The sequence below is a fragment of the Zootoca vivipara genome, chromosome 3 (assembly GCF_963506605.1).
Source record: "Zootoca vivipara chromosome 3, rZooViv1.1, whole genome shotgun sequence".
Lineage (NCBI taxonomy): Eukaryota > Metazoa > Chordata > Lepidosauria > Squamata > Lacertidae > Zootoca > Zootoca vivipara.
This window is the reverse complement of record NC_083278.1, coordinates 86,492,181-86,519,256: the sequence shown is the minus strand read 5'-3', so window position 1 is coordinate 86,519,256 and position 27,076 is coordinate 86,492,181. Positions and strand designations below refer to the sequence as shown.

Here is a 27,076-nt window from a genome sequence, read left to right as displayed (position 1 = left end):
AAAGCAGATCTGACATTGGTAGTCGATGCCCTAGTGGTTTAACCACACTCAGAATGGACTATTGCAACACTTTCTATGCAGGGCTGCCTTCAAGGAGAGTTCAGAAATAATATCTGGTACAAAAAGTGGCTTGTCAGGATTTTGAACAGGCTGTGGCAACTGGAGCACAAAGATTCTATACCAAAGGCACTGGTTACCTATTAGTATACTGGCCCAGTTTAAGTTAACCACACCGTGATGGGCTGCCTTCACCCATATAAATCCACTTGATCAAAGTCTCAGCTTAGTGACTGCCCTCACTCAGCTCACATACTGCCCACACTGAAATGACAGTTGGTACGATCCAGGAGCATGGCCATTTCAGTGGTAGCACAACTTTTACAGAACTCCTAGTCTGATAGACTCTCTCTCTCTTCTTTAAGTGTATGATCACACTACCAGAGGACCACAGAACAGATTTATGGGGCACTACGGTATGGTTTATACTGTGAACAAGCCGTGTGATCATACACACTGCTCAAAATTCCCTGCCACTGTTCCAAGTTCTGAAAATGCTACTGTTCCTAGTTTTGAAAATCACAGGTTTTAAGCCGGGGGGGGGGGGGGGGATGCTTAGAACATACAACTTTTTTAAAAAACAAAAAACCCAATTTGTTATGCAGAGATTTTGATATTGTTTTTACTTGTATTTGTAAACTGCCTCCTGTGCATATTGGAGTGATGGGGATATAAGTTTCTTTTGAAAACAAATAATTTAATGCCAATGCATTTTTAAAATAATCATTTCCCCGCAACGTATAGTATGCTAAAACTCTCTTAACTGAATTTTGTGTTTTATTCATTAGGATCATTTAAACAATGTGCCAGTTTTTATTCCTTGTAGTGATGTAGATTTCAGGATACCTTTCACCATTTGTTTTTTATTTGACCATCGAAGCCATTAAACATCAGAGTAACCTTTTAAAAAATAGATTCCTGGCAACTAATGGCCAAACACATTCAAAGCACAATGCACCAACACATTGTTTTCCTGCATCCTTCTACCTACTGTAACTAAAAACTGGGGATTTACTGGAACTGAGGATTTATGATGAGTCACAGTGGCTAATAGCCAGTCCAACCAAAACATCTGCTCTACACCGTTACAACTGCTATAATTCATTTCCCCTTGTGTTTGGAGTAGAACCAAGTTGCATAGTAAGGATCTGAGAAATGAAGAATCCTAAAAAAACAGGTATAAACTCAGGAAAGGCAATATTTATGCCAACCAAGTACCCATAATTATTTGTAACTAACACCCATCTCAGAGGGTGTACATGTTCCCAGTTCAGCCCTTTGCACAAACCTACACAATTACCCTACCGTAACCATTCTTGCCCAGTTAGATTGAAGGACACCACCATTTGCCTGTCTGCCTGCCTGCGTCCCCCCCCTCCATTATTAACATTTATAGCCTCGTGTTAATTGGCAGTATTGGAGACAGCTTCCTCATTCTGGAGATATTAGATGCTAAAAATACTGTGTTGTATGCAGTGGTTGCGTGAGAGGAAGGCAGCTTGCGCAAACAATCTTTCCTTTCCCCTCCCCTCTCCAGAGGTTGTTTTTTCTTTCTGGTGGTGGTGGGGTGGGTGGGATCCTGAACAGGGAACTGCAGTGTAAGGGGGAAACTGCCTGAAATCAGATGGAGGAACCTTGCTTGAAATAGAACTCCACTGCTCGATTTTGGGCCAGTCCTCCTTTGTACTGCAGTTCTGTGCAGGAGAAGCTTAGTTAAAATAAATAGACAGGTATGAAAGATTTCCTCATGCTTCATCTTTATGACCATCTACATATGAAACAAGTTTCTGCCTTCTACAAAGACACACACCTCTTTCCATCTCAGAGAAAAGCATAGCCTGCATCTCAAGTTACCCATTAAATATGATAGCACTGAAGCTCCTCTGTACTGTATGAATAAAGATATAGCTAGCCGGACAATAGCACAGTACTATCTTAAGCAGTTGAGAGGAGGATTTTTCAGCAAAGGTACTCTACAGGGCATGGCGGGCAGACAGATGCTTCACTAGGGCTCTCCAGGAGAGAGCAGAAAAGTGAATGCCAACCACGCGAGGAGGACTGAAAAATCAATGTTTAGATGCAAACTTGTTGGAGAGCAGCAGTCCATCCTTGTGTAAAAAACAAGCCTCAAGGTTACTGACCAATGGAAAAAAGGAGAGTGGCTATATCTCCAAGGATGAATTACACAGTGGTGCCACAACACAGTTAACATACAGAACTTAAATAACTCTGCTGAAATGTGGATGTGTATTACAGTGGTACCTTGGTTCTTGAACTTAATCTGTTCCGGGAGTCCGTTCAACTCCCCAAACCATTTGGAAAGTAAGGCGCGGCTTCTGATTGGCTGCAGGAGCTTCCTGCACTCAAGTGGAAGCTGCGTCGGACATTCAGCTTCTGAAAAACGTTCGCAAACCAGAACACTTACTTCCAGGTTTGTGGTGTTTGGGAGCCAATTTGTTTCACAACTAAGCCGTTTGAGAACCAAGGTACCACTGTATGTCATACTGCCACTCTAGAAGTTGCCTGTTGAACTGCAGGCTGCTTGAAACACAAAAAACACCCCTATACACACAGATATAGTTTAAAACAATGGCACATACACACGAACATCTCTGGTCGCCTCCTCAACTCTAAAGAAGTGGTGCTTTAAAAAAATATCATTGCTTCAGTGTCTCATGTGTTTTGTGCAATACATGATCTGCCTCTTTGGAAGGTATTTTGGCTTTTCTTTTAAGTTTCTAACGCCGGAAGTGGAGCTGTCTCTTTTATTCTTCATTGTGCTAAACCTAGATGTAGGGCCTACATAAATTATAAAGCTTTTTAATGCTCTATAGAACAGGGCAGCCCAACTTTCCATACCACATGAGCTTCTACATGGAACTTGCGGGCCACACACTGCTTTGTCCTCAGTGGGGGTGGGAGGGGAAGACTAAAATTTGATGCCTCCCCCCAGCCCTCATGCTGCTTTCCCAAAGCCAGCTGTGCAAGATGCCAGGGCTTTGGGAAGGAGGTGTTAGCCTCCGACAGGGTCCTAGAGCCCTCCCACTTCCTTCACAAAACTGGGAAAGCACTAACTAGGCTTTGGGAGGGAGGTGGAGGGACACTAGGACACTGTGGGAGCCCTCATGCCTCCTTGCCAAAGTCCAGCGCCTTGCTTACCCAACTTTGGAAATGTTGCCAAAGGGCACCCAAAAAGGCATTGAGGGCTGCATGCGGCCCTTGAGCCACGTCTTGGACCCGCCCTGCTACAGAATAACTAGACATTCAATCAGATCCAATAGCTTGTTTTGGAATTTTCAACAGCAAAACCACCACAACCATTCCACCAGCTCTTGCTTGCAAACCTTATGGCAGCACCTCAGAAAATCACAACCTGGAGGTGCTCAGGCAAAAGTGCCATTTCTCTTACACAGAAATACTTTTGAATACTCTTCCTTGAGTCCAAGTTATTTTGCTCAGTCCCTGATGACAAAGGATCCAACCAAGAAAAGAAAAAGACTGTAATGAATTCCCTCCCACCCCTGCCCACAAAACATATTCTCTGCAGCTAAATGGCTCAGATCAAATCATGCCCAAATAGCAGATAAAGCTCTTGCTGAGATTGTGAAAACTCCTTTCTTGCTTACATACTGGAAGGGTTTTCTAACCACATGGATCTGCACAGCAAAGTTATTTTTGTGTCAATTTTACAGATTCCTGGGGTAAAAACCAAGATAATGAATAAAACTGATTGATAAAATCAGGATAGAGACTACACTGTTCTTTTCCAAGTTAAGTGGTTGCTTTTAGAATACATACTGAACAGCGGCAACAACTTCACTGGGAGGGAGTAAGAGTTGCTTCAGCAGCTCTCCCTCCATCTCAGGCAGCTTTCATACCCTGTGAAAGAGCCCAGCTCTCACTACTAAGTCAGGAGAGAGTTAAGAATGCCATGGGTACACCTTACTTTCTTCTTACCAGTACTTGGGTGGGTGGGGGGGACCATTTATACTGAGTCTGTTATCAGCTGCCCCAGGCCTCCTCTATCTAACCTCAATAAATGCAAGACTCACACCTCTGGAATTCCCTCAGCTGCTGTTCCCCTCCCTGGATATGATGTGATTGAAGTAAGTACTATTTAATAAAACATCCACTTTCCACAACCTGAAATCTGCTGCTTATTATACAGCCTTGGGTGGATGAAACAAGAGGATTTCTTTTGATCTAGAGTATTTCCAGCCATATATTTGGTACAACATTAACCAAGAGAGGGAAGACAGGGAGGAAGGACCATGCCAGATGACGGAGATATTTCCAACAGAAGGTACCCTGTGGGGAACATGGCCAGTTTTGTACCTTGCGCTGTGGATCCATCAGGTGTCAAGACAGATAAACAACCATTTGACTTTTAGAAGACGTCTGAAGGCAGCCCAGTTCAGGGAAGTTTTTAATGGTTGATGTTTATTGCTTTTAACACTTTGTTGGGAGCCGCCCAGAGTGGCTGGGGCAACCCAGTCAGATGGGCGGCATATAGATAATCATCATCATTCAGAATTTTCAGCTCAGCCACGAAGTTGGTCAGGCAGCAGGATTGGCAAAGGTCATTCTGGATTCGGCATTGTGAACTTCTAACATATTGGGGGTGGGGACTTCAATATTTATGGCAAATGCTCCCTTATCTGGGTCTCAGCTAAGGACTTCATGGTCACTATTACCACCATAAGATGGAAACCAATATTCAAAGCTGAATCCTTATCATCTTAAACTGAGATTGTTGGCTTTCATATTACACAAACTGGGCACAACCCAAGTTCTTATTTCCCTCTTGAAAGGAATGGAAACTGCACATGAGTCTCGCTCAGAAGAGCTTCTTGGTTATGCCCATTATTCCCATTTCATATGAACACACTGCATTATTTCCCTAAGCCTGAAAGACAGGAAGAGCTATGAATCTAAACACATACTTGGCTACATTAGATATAATCTACTGGGAAAACTACTGTCCTTTCAATAAACAGGACTCCAAAGTATTTTTTAAAGGAACATACAGTTTCACCAGATTATGTCAAAACAATATTTTAGAAAGTGACACATTGAGTTACTGTAACCCATCCGATATTGTCAAACAAAAGAGTAGAAACCCCCAAACTGATTGCAGTCTAGCTAAAGGATATTTCTACCCTTATCAACAATACTGCAGTGTGAACACCCTGCTCAGGCTCCTTCAATTCCCTTCTCCTAACCATATACACTCCATGAATACTATGAACACCTCAAGATTGAGGCGACCCAATTGAGCTCCTATGTCTTTCCTGTCCTCAACAGGACAATCATAGTTATGCCCAAAAACAAACATAGGAAGCTAAAGCAACAATGAAAAACAGTGCATCAGTTTCAGGTTCATCCATGCGGGTGGTTTCTTTGCATCATGCAATGCACACTAAAGGCATCTTTTGTTTTTATGATGGTAGTGCAGTAAGAATGAGTTGACATTACAGCCATGTGCCTATGTTTGGCCAGCAGGTAAAACCCTCAAAGCATAGTTTAGCTACATGACAAGTCTCTAAACCTATACCAAACAGTTTCGAATAAACCTTGCAGTATTATTTTGCTAACAGTGTACTTGAGCTATTCAAGACATAAAGGAAAAGATGAACTCTTGCCTGAGGAGCCTGACATCTTAATGTGAAAAGATAAGAACTGACAACATACTAAGGAATCTTGAGAATGTTATAACACAGGGCTTGATCTTGTGAAGTACAAGTAATAAACACTACTATTTAGTATTAAATTTGACATCTAATTTGCAGAAGTTAGACGCATTCTGTGTATGCTCTGTTTGCTTTAAGATCTTTCAGAGGCACATCATAATGCTATTTATATTATCAGGACTGATTCTTGGACAGCATTTTCTTTCATTGTATTTAAAATGTGCAACCTGCATCAAAATGGATTTCTTTTTCATTTCAGCTGCCCAATCTGGCACTTTTAAAAAAGCAATGTCCCTTTCAAGTGTGATCACAAGCCCAGATATCAAGGATACCTTTCTTAATAGGATCAACCCCTTGCTGCATACCTACATGGGAGGTAAAAGGACATCTTGTTCCCATAAACTATCTTAGGGTGATGCAAACATGGTATGAGCTAGTGTGTTCTATGCCAAGCTGTGCTCAACCTAGGAGGCTACCTATATTTGGTAACAAACCCTATAAACAAGCAACTAGTCCTGCCTGGCCAGGAGCACTACTCTTGACAGGCTAAAATATGAGTTTGCCAGTAGCAAGTAGGTGAGCACATTGCCTATTGCCTATTGCCTATTCTTTGTGAATTGCCTATTGCCTATTCTTTGTCTTTCTGTCTCTACCTTCAAAACTCTTTCCGCTATCTTAAACTCTTCAGCTCATCTAATAATTTTTTATTTAACATATTTATAGGCCACTTTCATGACTAAAACTCACTCATTGAGGCTAAGACAACTGATAAAAAAGAAATTTATGTTCCATTTGTTGCAAAGTTGATTTTGCTCCACCACACTTCTCTGAACATTGGCTCCCTGTTTCTTCTCACATTTGTGAACTTCTATAAGCTTTCAAATGTCTCCGTTCCCTTCCTTATCTACCTGCTCTTCACAATTCCCACGCACCTGGTGCTGCTTGTTTCCCCTTCTTGCTACTCTCTACTATTGAGATGGATGTTAGGAGGCATGTTCCAAAGTGAAGAGGCAAGTTTAACTTTCTCTTTCTCTAACAGAACTTGCAACTTTTCAGTTTTCACGACTCTTCTGCTCCATATCTCATTTTATTAAGGTTGTAGGATGGAAGACAGGATTCACTCCCCAGTTTTATATACAGCAGATGAATATTGCAATAATCCCAAGGACAAAAACGATTTGACAACCTGTATCCTTTAGTCACTTCAATGAGCACAGACGTGGCAAGGACCTTCACCACTCCCAAATGTCCCCTTGCCTTGGGTGAGCTGAAGGGTTCTACCATAATTATGGTGATAACTCCTTGGCTAGCTCAGAAGTTTGATTGTAGCTCGGGTTCAAGTGCTACCCAGGACCAACATAGTAACCTTAGTGAATGCAAAGAGGAAAGCACCACATCCTTAAGAGATGCAAGATCAAAACACACCATAGTGTATTCTAAGATACTGTAGTCTACAACAGGCTTGGGGAATCTGTGGCCCTCCAGATATTGCAGGCCACCAATTCCCTTCTTCCTGCTCATCAGCCATAAAGACATGAGTTTGAATTCAACTATATCTGGGGGGACACAGGTTCCCCACTCCCGGTCTAGACTATCTACCTGATGTAAGATCCAGTTTGGATTAATAATGCCAGATACAGACACTCTTCCTAACAGATTAGGCTTGGACAACAGCACTCCTTTAGAAAGGGATCTGAAAGGCAGTAGAAGTCTTGCCCTTCCCGCAGCCCCCGTAATAAATACACAAAATAAAAAGCATGTTGGGCATTTAAAGCAGGGTATATATGTTCTCCCAAAAGTACACAGAGCAGCTTGATGGCAATCCTGCCCCCTCCAACTTCTTCCATGAGACTGAGAAAGCCTGTTCTTTCTCACCACAAAATGTACAGTTTTCACATCATAAATTGTTTGGCTGCTGCTGTTTTTGGTTAGCATCCTCCTGCAAACTTATCCCCAAGGGAAAGGCTATCACAATGCTGCAGCACATATAAAACAAAATATTCTGCATTTGCATGTATATCTGGACACAAATGAATCATAGAACTGCAGAGTTGGAAGGGATCCGCGAAGGTCATCTAGTTCAACCCCCTGCAATGCAGGAATCACAATGCAAAATGCAATACAGGAAACAGATTCTTAGACTGGCAACATGTACCGTTCAGTTTTAAAATACTTTTTTCTCCTGCATTATACTTTTAACTGCTTCATCATCTATTAGATCACAAGTTTTGTCACTTGAAAAAAGCAGGAAACACCGTCATTTAAACTGGCTACCTAATAAACTACTCTTCAAAGTTTTCAAGCAACCACTTCAACCTATTTTGTACTTTTAAAAGACTATTCAGGAGAAACTGTTACTTATTTTGTGCGTCTTCACATGCACATATAGTAATTAGAATAGTATATAGTTGTTCATGGACTAGTATAGTAATTAGCAGCCAGAAAGTACATATTGTGAATAACAATTTGCTGCAAAGGCTCTTTTCTGGAATATTATTCTATCACATACTGTTTGAACGGAAATATTTTTCTCCAATAAAAGTTCGTTTTACTCCTTTCCCAGCCACACAAAACAGGAAGACATAACACATCGCCTTTTATGGTTAGAAAAATCAGACTGAGGTCTTAACGTTCTTGGACAAGCGATGCCCACATTACTACCAACACTTTTTTTTTTTACTTAACAATCTTTGAAGAGGAAGTCGATGCCTCGTATGCTCTAGGCTAAATAGAGTTATTAGCAAGACAGATACTGACAGAAATGCTTACCAGAATAAGGTCATTGATTAATCAGGCAAGGAGTCTGCTACAGGAAAGGAATTAATGTATTTGCCGAATGCCACTTAGGGCAAGTTCACACATTTGCAAAAATTAAGATTTTCTGTGTGGCAAGGTGAAGACCCGCATGCGACCCTCCACCACATATGACTCAGAATTTTATGATCCTTGTTTTAAAAATAAATAAATGCAGAGATCGCATAAGAGTGGGGGTATTTCTGGAGAAGCAATGTAGATACAGTCCTGGAGTCGGCTTTGTCACTGCAGCGAATGGAAGGCACTGTATGAATGAGAACTGTGTGCATCCACATGCATTCAGAATCATCTAGGTCAAATGCTTGGCTTCCATGATGGGAAGAACACAGTGACCTGGTTCACATAACATGCTAAGCCAAACTATGACATACTGTGAACTCAAAGCACGTGAGCTCCCAAAAAGGAGCTCATGGATTCTTTGCTCCTTCCCAGTCATTATGCTGCTGCGTTGCACTGAGTTAAGCCATAGTTTGGCTTACCATGACATCCACGTGGCTTAGCTCTCTAACAAGAGACTAACCATGAGCTGTAACCAAAGTTTGTCCTATGGTTTGTCCAGCAGAATTAAAAAAACAAGTCCAGGTTTATATGACATGTTAAGCCAAGCTACGACTTAGTTCACCATAGCCGCAAAATGACCGGCGAGGAGCAAACTCATCACTATCTGCTCTCTTGAAACCAGTGCATTTGTGCTAAGCTATGGTTTGGCTTAGCATGACATGCAAAATAGGGCACTGTACGAATCTGCCCATCCACAGCCATTTTGAACCAGCAGCAGGTTCCACTATTACAGTGATATTTTCATCAGCTACAGTGTTCAGGAAAATCTCTGCAGAGTCATTGCTCCTGTATCCATGGATAAGCCATTTTACACATTAACAACGTTCACAACAGTGCTGCTCCTAGGGCCATTGCTAGCTTTCTGGATGGAGCCGATCTTGTCCAGTTAAGCTGAACCCCAAACACTGATGCCATTATGAACTTAACAGCTGTTGTTTAACTCTACTTGCCTATATAAGTTTACACAATTACAGCTCAATTACACTTATCATATACAGTAGATATTGATTAGGGGGAACTTTTTTGCAGTGTTATGTGAGATAAAGATGAAGGCAGGGGCAGAACACGGTGGCCCATCTGCACTCTACCACTTCTGTCCCTTCAGCTGAAACATGAGGCAGAAGTCTCCCAGTTTCACCCACCTACTGCAACATTTTGTTTCCTGGCCTTCCTTTCATATACCGCTGTCTTCTCATGGTTTCCACGTGGTTCCCTTTTGGGGACAAAATGATGACCTTAGAATGGGAGCAGCTCCTACACAGATGTGCCTTTGCTTATGTTACGAGGCTAAACTACAAAGTACTTGCAAGGCATTTATATGCAAAGGCAACATGGAACATATGACAAAATAAGGAATATTTCAAATCTTATCAAATCAGATTCGTGGGGATATTTAACATGTCCAACTCTTCATAATCTAATTTAATAAATCAGAAAGTGGGCACATTAACATTTAAATAAGCATTGTAGAATGGCTGAAATTAAATGGAATTAATTTTTATTTGAATACTCGGCATTATGCATACTAAAAGAGTGAAAATTCTGATTGGAACAAGCTTCTGTAGCAATCACCGTTTGAGGTTAACCAACCCACCAGCCCCCAGGGTTCTCCCAAACAAGTAACTGATGGTTTATGTATCATCAGAGAGACATCAGTCAGCTAAGATGATTTTTCCCATCTGTCTAGCATTTTATACAACCTGAAAGCACTTTTCAAGAGAGGAAAGGAAATTTGCTGGCTCAAATAATAAATACATAAAGCATACAAAGAAGAGGGCATGTTTGCATGACTGGGTAGCAGAAAAAGTAAAGAAGTTTGAGAGGTGGGAAGAGAATTCTGTTATATGGTCTGAATAAAATACTTGTTGTTTTTCCAAGACCTGTGTGTTTTTCTTCTCTCTTATCAAAACACTCTTTGGCTTTTAGTCTTTTCCTCAGGAATTGTCATACTTTTCTCATTTCCCCCAATCCACTTAACTTTTTCTATCAAAACCCTAGCAGAGGAGCATCCTTACTGTCATTGTACAAACCTGAGTCATTCATTTTTCTTAACATCTTACTTCATGATCGATTACCGTGTCGCCCACAGTCAATCATTCTCAACCAATATCTTCCTCTTGGCATCCAGAAAAAAAAAAGATGACACTTAACAGTTTTCCCAACTTAGAGATGCAAGAAATCACTATCAAGTTGAGGGGTTATTTTAATTTTTTATATATAGAAAAGACAAATGAACTGAGCCATTTCTACACTTATAAGCTGTATGTACCAAGTGGAAGTGTTTGCATTACACTACTTGAATCAGATTTACCATCTTGTCAGAACCTGTAATCATGCCAATTCTGTACTGTAGCAATATAAGCACTGATTTATGATCCTGGAATGCAATGGCTATAAAAAATAATTGCAGGTTATTACTCAATGGCATCACCTATTTTCCTCTTATCCGGATCAAAGCATTTTATACAAATGCCTGGCCACACACGAGATCTAGAAAACAACCTATTTTTTTCAAATGATTTCTCTTTGCACGTCAGTAAATCATCTTTGCCTACATATAGCTCATGTTAAGCACATACGTGAATACGCTGTTTCTATCCAGTTCTCCATACTTATTTCTGGGCTATCGGATATAGCTATTATTCATAACATGAAGAGCAAATTTCAATCAAATATAGGACCCAAGTTATTCTGCTTTCAGTGACTTAGGGTTACAGCCTTAATGCCACAAATATCCAGAATCAAGGAGTCACTCAGTATGAAGGCATTTGTATTGTGTTAGGGGTATGAATTGAGTTTTTTAAAAAGGGATCTCCACATTGTGATCAATGCATGTAGCAGTTCTAGGTTACCAAGCAGGTGCTCAAATAAAGCAGCTGCTTTCCAAGATTTCAGGTGGAAGTTTTTCCTAGTCTTGTTACCCAACATCCTTTAACTAGATATTGGGGACTTAATTTGGGACATTTTACATGTCAGGGGCATGTTTTTCCTTTTGCGACTGAGCTGCCACTGTGAGTATCAAGAGAAGAGGGAGACCAGACAAGTATGTACACTTGAACATGTACAAGGAGGAGGAGGAGGAGGAGGAGGAGGAGGAAGAAGAAGAAGAAGAAGAAGAAGAACTACTGAATTGAGAGGAGCATGGGGGAATGGGTGTCTGGATTTATGTGGACTTTTGGGGCTGCCCAATAGTGATTGTTCCACCCCTGTTGCCTCTGGTTCCTTTGCCCCCTAAATAAGGCAGCCTTAAACAATTTGTAACAGTAGGGAGAGTGAAAGCAACTGAAGAACTACAGGTGAGAGTGCAAGGAGCCACTCCCATTTCTGAATTATTTTAATCAGCAGGGAAATAAAGGACTTCGGGAGAGGGGCCAATACCCTGACCCAATTATCTATAGAGTGTAGTGGGAAGAAAAAACAGGATCCCAATGTTGTGTGTTATGTTCCAAGTTGCTTCCCAACAGCCAAATACTCTGAGCACTCTGCAAAGAGTAAGGTTAAATCTGTGACTAGTTGACCATCAATATCTTTTCCTGTTCCACTGTCACTGCTACACAAAGGCTTTGCTCGTCCTTGCAAAAAAGAGACAGACGGTGGTCCCCTGCAGCCTTCAGTATCATGGGCTCAAATTTATGGAATTTCCAATTGTGGTCAGAGAGGCCTCCTCCCTGCTGCACTTTTTATAGTTTTTTAAAATAGTTTTAACTAATTTTTACATTTTCCATATTGTATTTTCTGTGCATTGCTTAGAGATGACTGTAGTTAAGAGGTATATAAATCATTTAAATAAAATAAACAGAAATGTTTGAAAACCTTACTGGCCCCCCAAATATTCAATTAAAAATTTGGCACTATAATAAGAAACTTAATAAATGGTGTTGAAGTGCTCTGACGCTTTGTCCTTTATGGATATAAAAGCACAAAACACAGGATTTCAGAAGCAAACATCAGCCACCCTGTGTCAAGGACTCAAAGGTTTTAGGAGTTGATCCAAACCATCTAACGTCAACATATGGCTTTCAAACTGCCATAAACCAAACCCAAGAGGAAATGGTAAGCATATTGTTCTTTAGCAAAAATGTTGCAAGACATTAAAGTGGTGACTCTTTAAAATTCCCAACTTATATAAGCCTCAGATTAATAGTTACAGTAAATCAAACAGTAAATCAAGTATTTAATTTCAGGCAGAAAAATATATTAAAATTTTATTGCACTTCGGAGTATTCATTTCAGCAGTCATAAAAGCATAACTTATTTGATAAGGCTGCATATATTTCTTTGAGTTGGACTGCAGACGGCATGGTTCCAATCAGTTCTCAGCAATTACAGTTGTACTGACTGCATAAATAGAATTTAGAAGAAATAGCAGGGGAAAGATATTTAATTTCTGAGGTTCTTTAAATTGTTGGACCTTTACAACTGCTGAAGAAACAATACAGTAAAAAGCTCCTTCCATGAGTTCTTTTCCCTTTGTGAAACCATCCAAAATTAGTATCTACAAAATGTGCAGGTAAGATGGCAATAGTACCTTCTACAAGCAGAAAAAATTATTGAAATTAATTCATTGTATTCTTATAGAACTGACCCCACACATTTGTAAGACCATTAATGTAAGCTTTCATTATAAAAGCATGCACTCCCACACATTATTCAGTTGGAAACATAGTTTGCACACTCAATGAACTCAATTCATATAAATGTGAAGAGTTGTTTGGACTATAATACTTATCGCTTAATTATTTCATTCTGGGGGTGAACAGAAACATTTTCAGTGTCAAGAATTTACATCTTGCCCAGTACAATAGTCCAGATTATTTCCTAAATATATATTTTGCCATCAGATTTCCTAACACTGATTTCTGATAACAGCTTAACATTAGCATCTTCCAATCTGTGTTTCAACAAAACACATTTCCTATCACTTAGATTCTACAGAATGAACTTGCTGGAGATGCCGGAAGTGATTTAAATTAATTAGAGCACAAAACTATGCATATCTACTCAGAAGTCAGCCACACTGAATTCAACTGGGATTACTCCCAGTGTCTAGAGGACTATAGACTTAGTGTCAAATGAGCACTGACAGGAATCCAGTAGTCTTGGAAGATTACAATATGTGTCCAAAACATTATGAAACTTTGCCAGCTTTCCCTCATGTCTTTCATAATTGAAAGGATAGCATGCATGCAGTTTACCAATAATCCATGAAAGCTTCCAAGTAAACTAAAAAGGCTTCAAGAGCTCTCTTCAGACCCACTCTAGAGGCTCACCTGGTACCAACCCTGTCATCATCTCAGCACCAGGTAAAGACATTTTTGTTTTGCCCGATATTGGGGGCAGCATCGTTTATATGATATTGCACTGTTAAATCTGTGATCATGGGATTTTACTTCCAACTTAATTATTGATCTTTGGTTACACCTCCTCATTTCAGTATAACATATTCTACCTAGTGTTTTTCTCCTTCACCATTAGCTCTTGGGCTGATTTGCATGCAATGTCAAGCCATGGTTTAGCCCTACATGGATGAGCCTCAGCAAGTCAAAGCACAGCATCAGAGTCAAATGATTCCTTCTCCCACTTGCATGTCTGGGAGCAGATTTTTGACTGTGTTTATTTTCAGTTTCAAATCTCAGCGTAGATGTTACAGAACCTGGCCTACAACAACTGATGACTACTTCCTATATAAGCCAACTTCATTTTGCACTTAATGCTAAGCCAAGATTCTTTGAAATGGGGGGAAAACCTCCTCCTGGTCACACAGAGAAAGTGGGGAGATGAGTGGTCCTGATGATTCAATTGCCTTTGCTGTTGCTTATCTATGTAGTGCTTAACCATGGTTCAGTGTTACATGTGAACTAGTCCTTTTGACAGTCATACTGTGTTTTATATTCCTTCATGCAAACTCCTACTCTTCCTCCAGCTCTGCAGAGTTGCCAAGCATAAGTTTGGTAATTATCTAAATTCTGTATATTCGCTCCCTGTTTACTTAAGGATATATTTAAAAGTGAACAGAGGCAATTTCCTTGGCTCTAATTCAGTAGCTTGAGCTGTAATAACGATAGGAAAGTTCCTATGGGCACCTCCCCCTCAGTTGGCTTGCTGATGCAATGACTAAATTTCAAAGGCTTAACCAGACTCTTCTGATTTTAAGTCTAGTCAGATATTAGGTGTCACGCTGAAAACTATTGAAGGCCTGTTTGTAAAATTTTAAAATACTGTATGCTCGCTCTGGAATTAAACTCATTTCATTTCTTCTTTGGGAAAGTATGCCAAAGTAGACAGCAGGGACCAGAAATGAATGTAAAATGAATTTTAAAGCGTGGCTGCAGATAGTCACTAATCACGTTGGAATCTGATTCCAATCATCAGTATTACTGCAATCCAAAATCATTCTAGTAGCAGTACCCCCATGCACAAATTAAAAATGTATTTTTAAAATGCTAGACTATACTTGTTCCAAGCAGATTAGAATAATTTGAATGCTGAATGTCTCATCAATTCAGATTATTCCACAGAATAACAGGTTAGCTAACACCATGGTGAATCATTACCTTGAGAAGGTAAGTGGGGATGTTGCTGAAGTCCACCGGCAATTTCAGAAGGAAACGAGCTGACAATTCACCAGTCTGTCAAGTGAAGAAAAAACAGTGAGACCTATGCTGAGCAATATCACTGTACAGCAGAAGCAACAGCCAGAATCGTACATCAAACTTTTTGGAAGTTTCCTAATGCTTTCCTAACAATTTAGAGAGCTCATTCTAGCCATGAATGAAGTCAAGAATGTATTTATAGTTTAGTAAGTAGTACACAAACGTGTCTTAGCACAACGGGAAAGGGAAGGTATCCGGAGCACCCTTATGACAACGAATACAGTGGTACCTTGGTTTACGAACTTAATCCGTTCCGGAAGTCCGTTCTTAAACCAAAACCGTTCTTAAACCAAGGCACGCTTTCCCTAATGAGGCCTCCCGCTGCCGGTGCCCTTCCACTGGTCGGCTTCCATTATAGACCGAGGTAAAGTTCGCAAACTGGGACACTACTTCCGGTTTTGCGGAGTTCGTAAACCGAATCGTTCGTAAACAGGGCTGTTCTTAAACCGAGGTACCACTGTAATTATATTAGACTAGGTGCCCTCCAAATGGTTTTTATTTATTTATTTGATTGACGCTGTAATCTCTCTCCCATCATCAGATAGTCCAAGGGCAAATATGTCACAGTTAAAACAATTACAACTTACACTTAAAAACAAAAAATCAACAACAAAGCAGCAGTGCACAAAAATGCAGGAGGCGGCGAGAAATTCACACGACAAAAGGTCCGAATAAAGACAACTCCCATCAGCCCTAGCAAACATGATCACTGGTCAGGGATAGAGGGAACTGCAGTTCAACAATATCGGGAGAGCAGATCATATATTATGCAGCTAGACCTTCCACATTATACTCATCATTATCTGATAATACTTTTTGCAGAGACAGGCTAAACTGAGTTGAAGCATTTGAATTCTTTGCTATGTTATTCCAACACCTATCTATGAACAGTCAACCTAAAAGAAAAACTCTGAAGGATAACTGTACATCAGACAGCCTTGTGCAAACTGCAGCCCAGTCAGTAATTCGTTTCCATAGAAAGCCACTTCATGAATGGGGGGGGGGGGGGACACTTCGACCCCATCCTCCTGAAAGTGGTTGCTTGCCAGTAACTGCTGCAATCCTTTTCTCTACATCTGTTTGCCTCTAAATTAGTAGAGCAACAGAGTTAAAGAACAAAAAGAGGGAGTAGACAGCAAGGAAGGTAAATTGAGGTCAAGGAAGTTAGGCTGAGGACAAGGAAGGTAAATTGAGGACACCTCATATACTTTAAGAGCCACACGCCTAGCACAAATAACCTTTCCAAATCAATGGTTACAGTCCCCATGAAGAAAGGATTTCTACATTTTGCTAGTAGACTTATGGCCACTTACCCAGTTGTTCTTTTTGCCAGCATAAATTTCCATGTTTTCTCCATACTGAGGTTCTTCAAGTAATGTTTGATATTCAAACATGAGGCGAGAGCTCTCACGTAGTCTGCTGCACTGGAACTGGTGATATTGTTGAACAAGTTCTTTTACAACAAGCAACAGACATTCTGGGTTTGAGGGATTCCATGAGGCCAAGTTCTGTGTAATGAATTGAGACAATGACCAAGTTAATTCGTGAAAACAGGAATACTAATATTGTTGTTTTTTCACTGCCCTACCAAGGAAAGGTTTTGAGTTAGACCAAGCCGTAGGACATTCCACTTCCTTAAAAGAGCATGGGAGCAGTTCAGTTAGAAACTCAAGTCAAAACTCCTGCTAAAATGAAAAGTTAGGGAGAATACAAGACAGATTAAAAAGATTTATCTCTCTCTACCTGAGGCTATGATATTAAAGATAAACTATGTTAGGAAGAACCTGCAGTGGCATTATACTAAAGGGAAAAACTTACTTTCAAAATTAGAAATTCAGAGAAATAAAGTGATCTTTGCAGACTTTGCTCCACTGTCTCCTATAAGGCCCTAGACAAGGAACATTGAATTTATGGGAGAAACTATAGTTTATTCAATCTTCCAAAGATAGGAAGGACTCAAGGACAAAAATAAAATATAAACCTAAATGTTTAAAAGATAAAGTAGAATTACGGTAGGTTCCATCGACAGTGTGACATTTTATGGAAAGCTGGAGAAATTGTATCTACAATATCACCAAGGAAGAAGATGAACTCCAGACAAAACGTTGGGGTGTATTCAACTATAGTAACTTGCTGCATTAGCGGAAGCCAGCACAAAGATTCTCACTGTTGCAAAGGGACTCCTCACTTCTGCCACTCCCATATATATTTCCAGAGTTGGAAGATGCTGCAGAAGTGTGTGGGGGGAAATCACATGAGAGATTGTTCTGTCAGGCAAGTAGGAATGCTTGAGCTAATGGTATAATCTCCTTAGCACTCCATTGAATACAACATATCATTATTAGTACTGTTGCTGCTGCTACTACTACTATAGTGTAATGCACATGGCACTTTGCAGAGTGAAAAGAGGACAGGCCCTTGCTCAGAAGTGCTTACAAATATAAATTTTATTAGAAGGGGAGAAAATAGGAAGGGGGAGGAAGGTATGGGGAACAGGCAATCAACATGAGTAAGTAGGCACCAAGGCTATATTTCAGTTACACATTCAGTAGAGGAGATGTCTGGAATCTTTCAGAGCGAGAAGGACTGTGATCCTTACCACATACAGTACTGTGATTTAAGAACTGGTAATTAGGTGCAATGGCTATCAAGGTGTTGTAGAGATCAACTGATCAGAAAGTTCACTTTTATCAGATTTTGTCAGCTAAGCACACAGCATATCATGTAGGAAATCAATCTTGCATCACAAGGTCAGAAATCAAGCAAGTATACATGTTCTGCGTAGCTGCTATTTCCTTCCCACAAGCCTTTCAGCAAACAGCTTTCCCAGAAAGTTGAAGGGTGGAATGTGCCAGTAGGGGCTGACATCATTTTTAATGAGAAATGGGAATGCCTTCTCCCCCCACTTTTTTCTATTGTGTTGCATCACTAGTATTGTGTTAAAGGAAGTGACCAACGTTTTAATAACTGTCCTACATTGGAGTGGAACATTTTTCCTAAGCACCAATGAGACAGAAAATCACACCCATATATGCTTTTTTTAAACAACTAACAAACATTAAGGGGAAAAAGAAAACAGAAAGAGGAAGCAGTCATTTGTTCTTGTTCCAACAGCAGGGTTTTTCTTGTCAAGCTGAACAATATTGCATCAGAACAGAGCTTTCAAATAGCTTCACCCTAACAGATCAATTTTAGACATTAAAAAAATCATCTCACAAGATAGCTGTTTTGCTCCAACATTAACTATATTTTTTTAAAGTAAGTCATAACAGAAAAATTACTTGGAGGATAAACAAAAATGATGTTGAATCTGATAAAGAAGTACAAACACATAAGAACCAAAGTTGGGGGGAATCAATGAGAATCTTTATTTTATGTCAGACTTCTATATTTTAAACATTTAAGTTAAGTGTCTCTTTGAAAAAAATATCCTGGTTTTAACTGAAGTCAGAACTTGAAATGTTGAAGTCTGCTTTTATAATCCGAAATGTATTAATTTTAAAACTGCTTTTCCATATAAAAAGAACAAACACCAGTGGGTGGGTGTATGTATAAAGATGAAGGCCAAGCATTACTGGGCAAACCACCAAGCCTTGTTTCTGTAGAGTTCTGGACAATTAAGATACAGTGGATGCTAGGGTTGCGAACGTGATCCATGTGGGAGGCACCTTCGCAACCTGAGTCTGCGCACGTGCAGGTTGTGATTTGGCGCTTCTGCGCATGCGCAAAGCGCAATTTAGTAATTCTGTGCATGCATCTGCGCTGAAACCCAGAAGTAACCCGTTCTGGTACTTCCGGGTTTGACGCGGAGCACAACCCGAAAAGACTCAACCTTAAGCGGCTGTAACCCGAGGTATGACTGTAGTCTTATCATCTCTTTCTATACAGAAAGAGAGACAAGCCAATGATCTGTTAATTTCACAATTGTTTCCCTTATCTAAAATGACACAGTTTTGTGGCACAAGAGTCATGTTGGCTGCATGGCTAAAGGTTCTGCTTATGCTACCAGGAAACAGAAAGGCTCCATGCTGCTGCTGCCAATCAGTTCAAATTGTTATAGGAACCAGGTGGCGCTGTGGTCTAAACCACAGAGCCTAGGGCTTGCAAATCAGAAGTTTGGCAGTTTGAATCCCCGCGACGGGGTGAGCTCCCGTTGTTTGGTCCCAGCACCTGCCAACCTAGAAGTTCGAAAGCACGTTAAAGTGCAAGTAGATAAATAGGTACCGCTCCGGCGGGAAGGTAAAGGGCGTTTCTGTGAGCTGCCCTGGTTCACCAGAAGCGGCTTAGTCATGCTGGCCACATGACCTGGAAAAAACTGTCTGCAGACAAATGATGGCTCCCTCGGCCACTAAAGCTAGATGAGCGCGCAACCCCAGAGTCGTCCACGACTGGACCTAATGGTCAGGGGTACCTTTACCTTTACTATGCACATTTCTTCTGGAAACGCATGATTTTAAACAATTTTCTTCTGTCTTTTTCATGTTGATTTAATTGGCTTTGATTTAAACAAAACCACCCTGTTCTTAAAACGGTCATTTAGAATTATCAGCTTATCAAGAGATTTGTGACCAGCTGCAAAACAGAAAGTTAAAGAATAAACATGGCATGCAGTAGAGAGATGACTTTCAATGAGCTCCTGTAAATCTAGGGCGGAGGAGGCAGGAATGCATTCACCATAATTGTAATATCCCCTCCCCACTACAGACAACCAAACATGCACATTTTTGGCCCCAAATATTTTGGATCCCAGCCATTACATATAACTAATTTGCTTTTGTCAAAGTAAATCAGAACAGCGGTCAGGCAGAAGGAAAACATAACACTGGAAGCACCTTTTCTTCATGTTGTCAGTTCTTATAGGCTCTTAATAAACTTTTTTTGCCCAATCTGCACACAAAAGTCACACTATACTATGTCTGGCCGAGGAGCCACACACACACTCCTGACTATACTCACATAAAACCCACCCTTAGAAGTGTAACCTCGGTTACTTATACTACTGTTCTGCCTCAGGAACAAAAGTTAGGTGCAATGAGAAACATTTGTGCCAGCATCATTATTCCAGCAAGATGAGAAAAGCAATGGTACCAGATACAGGTTAGCACAGTTTCCAGATCTTCAACACAGAGAAATACGGTATAGCTGATTGTGCAGTACCACAGATATGGCAACACACACTGGCAGAAGCATCCTGCAGATGACTACCTTCTTTCCTGGCACATTCTAGGGCAGTATGACTGAAGACAGTTTTTCTGCCTTTACCAAATGCTTTCAAGTGGGTAAGATTCCAGGAAGCATTCCATCTCTTGAATTCATACGCTAATATTAAAAAAAGAGTAAAACCACAAGTTGGGTAAAACTTTAGTTAGCTATGTTCCACCAGACTTCCATTTCCTTTAAAAAAACAAAAACAAAAAGCAAGCTAGGCATCACGGTCACAAAAGACTGTATCCTCCTTTAATGTTATACAATGGAGGTCGCCAACATGGCACCTGATAAATGTCAGGGTGTCCACCAGTTCCTCCTGTGATACCCACAAAAAGTCTCAGTAAATATCCCCTTGGAAATCCACAGTGCACAAGAGACAGTTTGCTTTCCTACTCAGTTCCTGTTTGTATTAGCTTGGCCTCTCCTCCACTGAACATGCCCTCTTAAACATGCAGTGTTTCAATGGATAATCCACCCTCCCAGCAGAGGAGAGCAGCAAGGAGTTTCTTTCTACAAATTGACTGATTGGTTTTCTATCCCACCTTTTTCTCCAAGGAACTCAGGGCGGCATACATGGTTTTCCTCCTTTCCATTTAATTCCCAGAACACCCCTATGAGGTAGGTAAGGCTGCAAAGGCAGTGACTGATCCAACGTCACCCAGTGAGTTTCATGGCTGTGCGGGGATTGGAACCCTGGTCTCCCAGGTTCTAGTCCAACATTCTTAACGACGACATTCTTAACTACCTTAAGAGCTGCTGTGGGTGATGTAACAGTTGACTTGGTTAGGTAGATGTCATAACATGATGAATTAAAAACCATCAAGGTTGGAAAACATCAGTGTAATTTCTGCCTTTTAAAAAACATACAGCAAGGAAGGAAGTGCATAGCGGCAAGTCTTAATTCATAAAACTATGCAACATTCCTATGGGAGAGTAAAGCAATTTTAGATTTGGAATGCTATTTTAATGCTGTTCCGATTAATTGCATTTAATACATATTTTACTAAGGTTGCCAATCAAATATTGTCATACCAGCAATTTAACAATATTTTACTACAGGCATGTGTTCTATGAAACAGAAAATATTCTTGCATGGGAAGCAGCCTACCATTGGGTTTGCTGTTGTATGAGACCATAAAGAAAAGTCAGAAGGAAAGGTTGCTTGGTTCTCGCACTTATGGGAGTTGCGACACACAATCACACACTGTATTGACACCCTCTCTTCTGCTCTATAGTCATATTTAAGAGTCCCCACATGCCTTTTATAGTTGCTGTGTGCGTTATTTGCCTCTAGAAGAAATTGAGGCCATTTGGGCTATCCCTTGAGTTCAAGGATACAGTGGTACCTCGGTTTAAGTACACAATTGGTTCCGGAAGTCTGTACTTAACCTGAAGTGTACTTAACCTGAAGCGAACTTTCCCATTGAAAGCAATGGAAAGTAGATTAATCCGTTCTAGATGGGTCCGCGGAGTACTTAAACTGAAAGTACTCAAACCGAAGCGTACTTAAACCAAGGTATGACTGTATATGCCATTAACTCCTCCTTTTATGCATGCATACAATATTGTTCTCTGAAAATAATTGATTTTAATCACCTACTTCTTAATATATCTGTTAACGAATGAGGGGTTACACTGAGTATCTCTCTCTTTTGGTTCTATTAGTATAACAGTTGACTGCAGTCAGGATCAGAAAATCCACTCTACCAGTGAATGGGAGCAAAAGGCATTCCGTGGAAGACTCTAATTGCTGTTTGTTTTGATTCAGCATTAAAGAGCAGGTTTTCCTGGGGACAATAGTGGGACATAGACTGGGAAAAGACAGAGCTGTGCCTAGAATGCATGTAAGGCAAAAGGAAACTGTGGATGAGCCCTAAGGCAAATAAGGTTTTTTGGTATAAATATAGAAATATTTACTGAGTTGAGCAATTGTACCTTTGCCCTGAACTGGCAGAGGGTTGGACTAGATGATATCTGAGGACACTTCCAACTTCATTCTAACATCAACCAAAATATTATGTGCACAATACAGCCAAAGATGTTAAGCACTTTCAAATCCCAGTAATTTCAAGCAAAGAGTGTTAAACATATGCTTCTTCATACCTTCAAGGAGGCTTAAAAGTGCTCAGCTGCTTTGGCTATATCACACCCCTGGTTTCCAGATACCACTTATTTTATTTATTAAATGTACATATGTTCCTATATATGCGTGCTCCTAAGCAGAATTACCTGGAAATAACACAATGAACTCATCAGGACTTCCTAACCATGTGCACTTTGGAATGTTTCAGATTACATGAGAGCCCGTATGATATGGTTATAAACAATTAACCACACCAAATACACAGTAACAACAACAACAACAATTTATTTGTGCCCCACACATCTGGCTGGGTTTCCCCAGCCACTCTGGGTGGCTTTCAACAAAATATTAAAATACAATAGTCCTTCAGATATTAAAAGTTCCCCTAAACAGGGCTGCCTTCAGATACGTTCTGTAGATAAGTTCACATATCTCGTCTTACACAGACGAAAAAACATGCTACTGGATCTTTTATTTATTTTGATTTCCAGCCCACTCCTATGACTTTGGAAAGTATCCTGAAGTGCATTCCCTCTAGCTTCCACTTTTTAAAAACCACTCAGGGCAAGAAAAGGAAAACCGAATACTTGGAGATTACTGCAGATCAATCATAGTGAGAGAACAGTACTCCATTCTAAAAGGAAGCAACCAATATTACTTATTGCAACCATGCCGGATAACACATAGTTGCAGTCCTACAACAACTGACTTCAGCAGAACTGCTGCCTGCCATCTCAACATGCTTAGCGACCACCCATTTCAATCAGCTAGTTTTGGCACATAGGCTATTTAACCAGCCCTTAGAAGTCTAGATCTGAACTGTCAACACAATGCTTGTCAGGATGGAGCTTGTATGCCTGTAAGCCATCTTTCCCATACATGTGGTATGATCTCTTTCTAAAACTAGGAACAATCTGCATAAGATGCAATTTGTTCCTGTCATTAAGAGAATAAGCAAATCGTTTCTTAATTAAATGGAACTTGTTTTTCTTAAGAATGTGCTTCAGCATCCAGGTTGCCGGAATATCTTCCAGGAACGTGACTTTGAAGAAGACAGCTTGCTACTGTTTTTTCTGGCTGTACTACAGAAAACAGCAAGATCTTCAGTTGGTGCACTCCCCCCCCCCTTTTTTTAAGGGAGTATAGAATTAAGTGCAATAATTGTCAAGGAAATAAATGTCAGGAAACACAAGAATCAAGCCCTTGATAGCGGTTAATAAGATTAAATTTATGCAGAGCCTTTCTTCATGGATTAATTGCAAACACTGTACAACATGTAAGCAAAAGAGATTTGCTATAAAAGGTCTATCGAAAACATTTTATTCTGAAGCAATTTTGATATATACTAATGCTCACAAACCAACGGAAAAATACGAATATTTATCTGATAACTGTTCCATTCTCTATCTATTCAATCACCTTCTCAGCCACAAGCATTTGTTTCCACTTATATCCAAAGTGTCCGCTTCACAGGAAGAATCAGAATCCGTTTATATCTTACTGCTTTAGGCATACACTTAAAATATTTAAGCATACACCTGAAATGTAAAAGTTACAGACAGGTGTTTGCAAACACCTGTAGCAGGCAGGCACACTGATCGGGGAATTAGGATAGGCCAACCCTTTGGCAATAAGAACATAAGAGCAGCTCTGCTGGGCTACACCAAAAGCCCATCTGGTCCAGCATTCTGTTCCCAATAGCAGTCAAACAGATGCCTATGGAATGCCCACAAGCAGGACATGAGCTCAACAGCACTCTGCTGCTTATGTTCTCCAGGAACTGGTATTCAAAAACATACTGCCTCCGAGTCTCAAAATAATATTCAGTCCTGACTACTGTAGTAGCCACTGATAGCCATATTCTTCATGAATTGGTCTAACCTCCTGTTTCAAGTTTGCAGCCGTAACTACATCCTGTAGAAGCAAATTCTGTACTGAAATGCTCTTTGTGAAATAGCACCTTCTTTTGCCCATTCTGTATTTCGCTTCATTCAGCTTCACTGGGTTTTACCATTATGAGAGGGAGGAAATTGTATCTCTATTCAGTGTCTCCGCACCAGCCATAGTTTTTATGCACCTCTAACATGTCCTCTAACCTTCCCCCTCCCCAATAAAGTCCCCTTCATCATAGAGAATAATTCCAGCTCACCGATCCTTTTAGTTGCTCTTTTCTCCAGTCTCGGAGTCTCCGTGTAATGTATGAAAGTAGCTCTGAATATACTACAAATTATTTAACATTCAAATTGTAACCCTGCAGTGTGTCCCCTTAAGTGTACTGTACACAACCAATAGTTGGCTAGTATTTCTTGTTTTCATAGTCCGAAATAGACTTGATTAACCAAACTTATACTTAAAAGTAATTGCTTTGTGCATATTCAATTGATGAGCGACCACCAATTGGCCTGGCTCCTTTTGGACCCAGAAGATGGGCTCTCCATTGATGCTCACAGGGGCCAGGAACAGAACCCCAGCACAAAATGGTCGCCGCCTGCAAATCGGCTTGCCTCTGAGTAAGCATACTTTGGATGAAAGTGTAGATGAGAAAAGTTTTACAACTTCTACCCCAATACAACATATTATTGGTTTCCTTTTCCAATTATAAAATGTCAAAAATCAAGGCAAACTGTATTGCTATATGCGGGGAAATCAAAACAAAAAGGAACCCCCGTAAGAAAGATATTTCTGTTCCAAGTAGAACAGAAGTTACAAACTGAAAAAAATATTTTAAAGGGGATTAACTACAGCTAATTATTTCCTAAATGACATGCACTAATCAGAGAAATTACATGTTTTACTTGCACATTTGCAAGCAGTTACTTTCTCTCTGGAAAAATTCTTATGGTCCAATAATTAGAACCTAAAGGGCACAGAATTGCTAATTTAAATGATTTCTCATTAAAAAATGAAATTAAAAGGCAGGAATTAGAAAGATACTTCTTTTCAACTTGCAAAATGAGCTTCTAGGAGACTAACTGCCTCCTAGCTAAGCTTCAACATTGGCTACATACACAAACTGTGGCTTAGCATAGGGCGGCTAAACTACAGCCCTCCAGATATTGCTGGATTAGAACTCCCCTCCTTGACCATTGGTCATGCTTCCTGGGGCTAATGGGAGTTGGAGTCCAACATCTGGAGAGCCACATGCTAGTTACCCCTTGCTTTGCACCAGTGTATATGGATAAGACTACTGCATTTATATAAATGTATTACTAGGGCGAGGCCAGATCCTTATCTCTAGCCATGGAGTAGTTTCTTTCCATAATATAAACATAGTGCAACAAAAACAGTTCCTCAAGGGAGGGATGATCTGTTTACCACCTTAGACAATGACACCCATTTTTTGAAGGGTTATCCATCTAGCATACTTGATTCTTGCATACTCCCTTCCTGAAAGTGTGCCTATCCTTATTACAAAACACACACTTACGGTAAATCTTCAGCTTTCAAAATATTGCCTAACATGATGAAACCTAGAGTACACCTTCACTTCACGTCCATGCTTCAAGGTATGAATACAGAACCTCACCCTCACAAATACTGTAGTACTTTCTGTACTATAGAATTAGCCCTTCTTCAAACCTATACAATGTTTATTAGAGGGAAGTCTAACCTATTATTAGGTCCACAGCAAGGCGTTTTACAATGAGAGGGCTAAAGACATCAGATGAAACGGCTCCCATGGCCTCTACTTCTATTCTTCCTGAATGAATGCTGTTCCATGCCTCTGGTCTCTACCACTCCACTCCCGGGATTGCAAGAGGTGGTTATGTGGAAAGAGTTCCTCAGAGTTTCCCACCACAATATCCTACCCATATAAGAACTAAACCCTTCTTATCCTTGAAAGGCCTGCTGTGTTAGGCAAGAACGTTGCGGTCCACAAAAATGAAAAATGGATTGATCACGGGCAGAATAGGGACAGTAGAAGTCCAGCTCAATAACAGTAGCAGGAAAAACAGATAACTCATCAGAAAAGAATAAGAATAAGAAAAATAAAAATAAAAACAAAAGATTACAATGTGATCACTTTAAGGACTATGTGGCAGCAGATTTCTCCAAAAAAAAAAAAAAGGTAGAAGTATTGAAAACCCAGAGGAATATGCAAACTTTTTCAGCAGATGTCATAATTCTGTCAGGCAGTGTAAGTCTCTCTCCAGGATTGTAGTTTTTAGCTAACTGTAATGTATTCTCTACGAAAACTAACAGCTACCACAATTATTTAATCAGTATGCTATATAAAAAAATGACCAACTATTTACAGCACCCTGATTCACGAAATTTAGGCAAAATTTAATTTACATTAGGATAATAAAAGAACGTACATGTATTAAGGGAGCAGCAAAAATACAAGACTGAAAACCTTTGTTGGGTTTGCAAATTTCAGTTTGACATTTTTAATTGGTTTTGTGCGTTTTCAGCCCGCTGCTGCAACCAATAGCTGAAGGTACTTATTAATTATAATTATAATAATTCAACCACATCATTAGCAAGATGCAATTAAAAATACAGAGCAC

The 27,076-nt window shown here is 40.1% G+C and overlaps 1 protein-coding gene across 1 annotated transcript in view; it reads right to left on the bottom strand.

Annotated features, from left to right (window-relative positions):
• BABAM2 (BRISC and BRCA1 A complex member 2) overlaps positions 1-27,076 on the bottom strand; it is a 132,229-nt gene that overhangs the window by 89,229 nt on the left and 15,924 nt on the right. Inside the window, exons 5-6 of the mRNA XM_035111504.2 lie at positions 16,588-16,782; positions 15,176-15,250 (exon numbers count right to left, since the gene is read on the bottom strand). Coding sequence (XP_034967395.1) covers positions 15,176-15,250; positions 16,588-16,782 — 270 coding nt within the window. The remainder of the gene's footprint in view (positions 1-15,175; positions 15,251-16,587; positions 16,783-27,076) is intronic.